At 33.3% G+C, this 4,954-nt stretch overlaps 1 protein-coding gene across 1 annotated transcript; it reads left to right on the top strand.

Moving 5' to 3' along the window:
* Positions 1,471 to 3,149, top strand: LOC105171981 (3'-hydroxy-N-methyl-(S)-coclaurine 4'-O-methyltransferase 2-like). The gene is made up of 2 exons (XM_011093284.2): positions 1,471 to 2,610; positions 2,732 to 3,149. Exons 1-2 carry the CDS (start codon positions 1,882 to 1,884, stop codon positions 3,026 to 3,028), a joined length of 1,026 nt encoding a protein of 341 aa, XP_011091586.1. The 5' UTR covers positions 1,471 to 1,881; the 3' UTR covers positions 3,029 to 3,149.

Raw genomic sequence — 4,954 nt, 5'->3', positions numbered from 1 at the left:
AAAAAAATCAAGGAAGACAAGAAAAAAGAAAAAAAAGGAATATTTTCTCTTCAAAAGAAATGCACAGCTCAAGTCGAGGATAGTGTGACATGGAATTAGAGCATGGGATAAATCAATTTTGAGAAGCTTGGATTCTTACATTTATTACTTTGTGCTCTAATTTAGTTCTTTAGATTTTCACCTTGTTTTTCTTAATTCTTCCTACCTCTATACCAAAATCCCATTACAACCAAAATATAAGACCTCTTGATTCAAGCGTGTGCATATTTATAAGTGATGGAGATTTTGGTGTATAATCAAGTCTATGGTGAAGCATTTTCATATCAAGCATTTGAGCGAAACACTCGATCAAAAATACTTGAGAGATTGGGAGATATGAGAGCATAGTCCACTTGTTTTTCATGCTTAATTTTTGGGTGAAATTATTTTAAAAATACAAAAAAAAGAAAAAAATAGAGATTTTGTGTTTTTTGGGATGAATTAAATTTTTAAGTGGCACCGCGCGTAGAAAACGCGGTGCCACAATTTGAATTAAAAAAAAAAAAATTTTATGTCACCGCGGAGACCGCAGTGACAAAATGAATAGAAAAAGTCAAATATAAAATAACAGCATCACAATTTCAAATCGCAGTGCCATTTTAAAAAAATTGAAGCATCACAATCTAATCCCTAAACATTTCCTTCTTGAAGTTGATAATTAGAAGTCACCACCACCACTACATAATTAAATGTTTTTGTCAAGGTTTATGACAATGTATTTTTATAAGAAAAAATATTTTAATTTAATATAAAATGAATAATTATATTAATATTGCATACCAAAAAAATAAAAAGATTAAATTGTTAGAGAATTATTTAATAATATGGGTAAATTATATTAATATTTTTTGAGATTATATCAAATTACATAAACACCGTTTGTATTTTATATTAAATTAAAATTATTTTTCCTATAAAAATATAGTTTAATGATAATAATAATTTTTTGCTCGGTATCGTTACTTCAATTAAGTCAAGCGACATAATGTATATTATCATCTTTTATTTCTTCTTTTGGCTTTTTAAATAAATTACGATAAGTTTTATTAAAATTTGGTATAATTATAAAATACCTTTTTATTGTTTCAAAATTATCACCAGTACCTCCTGATTCTAACAACCCTCTAATAATTAGCTCAATCCATTAGTTTTCATTGAATTTCCATTCATTTTTTAGTAGTAAAATGACCAAGATTTCCTTGTGGATTATAAATTATAATTTTATTTATTTTCTAAATTTTTAATGAATTAAGTTGATTACTTTTTATAAAATAACCACATGCTATCTCTTTATCTTAATCCATGTGGAACACTTCACCATTAATTATATTATTTAAGCATCTGGAAACTGACCCTATAACAACATGCTATAAGATTACTGAAAGCAAAGTCCAGTTCATGGCCTGCGTAAATTACGGATCAAACAAGTAGGTGGTAGAAAGCTATTAATTATTTCCAGTGCCAAAAGTTTTTAATAAATAATGTGAGCATTGTCATGATTTAATACTCTAATATACGTATACGCATGTTCATTAGCTGGTCTACTAGCTTGGTTATTACAAAAGTGATGAATACGTATACTGATATTAATTACTTACCATTTCCAATGATAGAGTTCCCTTCTCCAAATACTTGGGTACCACCTTCTTGATCTTAATCAATAAAATAAACAGCTGGATCTGCCATTACATTTAATTAAAAATTACATGTGCTTGTCTCCATACCATTTAATGAATTGCTTTCTAAATCTGATCTTTCCGTATTTAAAGTGAAGCAGCAGTTTCTCCTCTATCGGAACATCCAGAAAACTAAGAAATTAAATTACACACAATATCATCAATAATGGACGAAGAAGCTCAAGCTCGAGTAGATGTGTGGAAATATGCTTATGGCTTTGATACGATGAGAGTGGTGAAGTGTGTGATCGAACTAGGATTACCTGATGTCCTGGAAAATCATGGGAGTCCCATGACTCTTTCTCAACTATCATCTGCTGTGGGCTGCCCGGAGACTTCTCTCTACCGCATTTTGCGTTTCCTGACACACAATGGGATCTTCAAAAAGCTAGGTAACTCAACAGAAGATCCTGCATCAGTTTCTTATGCTCAAACGCCGCTTTCCCGTCTCCTCACCAGAGATAACATGGGCCCTTTCGTGCTTCTACAAGCCGGGCCGCCGGGAAAACAGTTTGGTATGAGCGCCAAAGATTTAAAAGCTGGAAAAGGATCTGGTTTAGAGGCTGCGCCTAGTGAGGATATAATATGGAAGGGTGAAGTAGACCCAGCGTTTGATAAGCTGTTCCAGGAATTTTTGGCATGCCACGCTAGGGCGTCCACAAAGGCGATTATCGATTGCTGTCCTGAAGCATTGCAAGGAATTGGTTGTTTGGTGGATGTAGGTGGTCACGAGGGGACGGCTGTAGGCATGCTGGTGAAGGCTTTTCCTTGGATGAAAGGGATTAACTTTGATCGCCCTGAGGTGGTGGCTGAGGCTCCACCCATTGATGGGATTGAGCATGTTGGAGGAAACATGTTTGAAAGTGTCCCAAAAGCTGATGCAGTTATGCTCATGGTATGTTGGCTTTTGATTAATAGGCAAAAGTTTTCCACTTGGTTTGTTGTTTCTTCTATAATAAGTGACAGGTCAGATACTTTTCTTCATGCATGTATGATTTGTTAATTTCTTCTGGCAGTGGATATTGCATGATTGGAGCGACAGCATGTGCATCGACATCCTCAAGAAATGCAAAGAAGCTGTACCGGCGGAAACAGGGAAGGTGATAATTGTTGAAGCTGTGATTGATGAAGAAGGAGGTGATGAATACACGGGTGCTCATTTGGCATTGGATATGACGATCATGGCTGCAACCGTAAATGGGAAGGAAAGGACTGCTAAGGAATGGGGACAACTTCTGGATGCTGCAGGCTTCAGCAGGCACACTATCAAGCATATGAAAGCCATCGAATCTGTCATTGAGGCCTATCCCTGATTGTGTGTGTCGCAGTGCGTTTGGTCATGGTTGAAAGATTTCAAAATAATTCACTTCCATAAGTTGCTTTTTGGGAGAAGTAGTTGTTTCCTACTTTAACTTTCTCATTTATTAATTTTAGTTTTTTATGACTTACACTTATCACATTTTTATTGTTAATTTATATTTATATCTATATCTATATATTAGGAACGGTTTTTAACATTGTGTTATAGTACCCGTCGCAAATTGGAATGATCACAAATAAATCGTTATTAAATATTTGTAACGCCATTTATAAAGACGGATGTCCAATCGTTCCAAAAATCGATCCAAATTAATTCGATCACTTGCAAACTGTTCCAAAGAAAAAAGAAATTGTTCCTAAACCCGCCCCGAATTACTTTTCTTTTTCTTTTTTGTTTTTTGTAGTGATTGCCTACTATCAACTTATTTGAAAATGTCTTTTAAATAAATATGTGACCTCCCTTTTTTTTTATCTTCGACTCTGACTCTAACTCTATTCATGTGACCGAACAACACAAATATTTTTGTTGCACTAAATTAATAATCTAACTCTACCTCAATGCATCGTTTTAAATTAAAGACTCAATTACAATAAAATTTTAATATAATTGATGGAACGAAAACAAGTTGCATTTATGAAGGAAGAAAACAAATCAAATAAGGCAAGAAAAATGCAACCTCATAAAGAAACTTTGAAATCAAACTTACTAAATTATTGTACCTCTACATATTACGAAGTTGATAAATTATAGCCATTTAACGGGATAGGTAAAGGACGAAATCGTACTTTACTTTCACCTACCCTAAATAGCATGATTTTGTGATAGTATAAATACCCACCTTCATTTGAGAAGGAGGTAAAAAATCACTTATAAGAATTCTAGTGTGAAGCATATTGAGTCACACCCAACAATACAAGTTTAGTCGATATCTGTAGCACCCCCTATTCACTATATTTAATTATTATTATTTCATTATTTCCTTAATTAAACTCATTCTATAAGTAATTCCTTTTCAACCTTTAGAACAAATTCTATTTTATCAATATAATATATATATATATATATATCACAAAAGATAATAGATACCACCAAAAGTTTATATTTAGCCTCATAAGATGTCCTAATGTACATAACCTCAAAAGAAAATAGTACCACAATTTTAAACACAAACCCGATAAAAGATTAGAATATTTAACAACCAAACAGCTAAAACTCCAACTTCAGATATCATGACTAATAAGAACGACGGCACGACTCAAGGTCCAATGTGGCTAATCAGTGTGACCTATTCCCTGAAAAGTACGTGACAAGGAATGAGATGCCTACTCAATATGTATAGCTAACCAATCTATATATATACACATAGGTCGCAAGTCACGTACAATGCAATCACATCAATTAACAAATATTCTTCATATAGCAACAACAAAAGTAAGGAATAATGCATACCCACGACTGTACATCAATCCACGATATAGCATCTAACGTTATCAATTATTAACTAAGTCCCTACTTAGTTTAATTGGAGTACATTAGTCAATGGTTTTGCTAGTCATCATCATCTAATCAACGTCATATCATATATCAGATGATACCCGTTGTATGTGATATCTCCACTCTCTACTCCAGTGTGTAGCAATATCAACATATGACATCACAACAAGTATGGTATCCCCACACATCCCTAGTGTGTAGCTAACAGCACAAGATATTTCCCGCTACCCGAAATATCCCGGCACCCTATGCGTCATAGTACCTAGCTTATTACATATATTTTTCATATTACATCATTAATCACATTATCGAAAATCATTGACTATGTTTCCAATTAGGTAAGCACCATCTTTTATTTCAATTCACGATCATAATTCTATTCTTTGTAATAATTACTTACTCAGTAATAACTTCTCAATTCGAT

Source organism: Sesamum indicum, linkage group LG10 (assembly GCF_000512975.1).
Source record: "Sesamum indicum cultivar Zhongzhi No. 13 linkage group LG10, S_indicum_v1.0, whole genome shotgun sequence".
In the NCBI taxonomy this organism is placed as follows: Eukaryota; Viridiplantae; Streptophyta; class Magnoliopsida; order Lamiales; family Pedaliaceae; genus Sesamum; species Sesamum indicum.
The sequence above is the reverse complement of the archived record's forward strand: the minus strand, read 5'-3'. Positions and strand labels throughout refer to the sequence as shown.

Excerpts from the sequence above, each read along its gene's own strand:
- LOC105171981 (XM_011093284.2), top strand. The coding sequence starts at position 1,882 with ATGGACGAAGAAGCTCAAGCTCGAGTAGATGTGTGGAAATATGCTTAT. Across the intron at positions 2,611-2,731 it reads CTGATGCAGTTATGCTCATG|TGGATATTGCATGATTGGAG; the intron begins GTATGTTGGCTT and ends TTCTTCTGGCAG.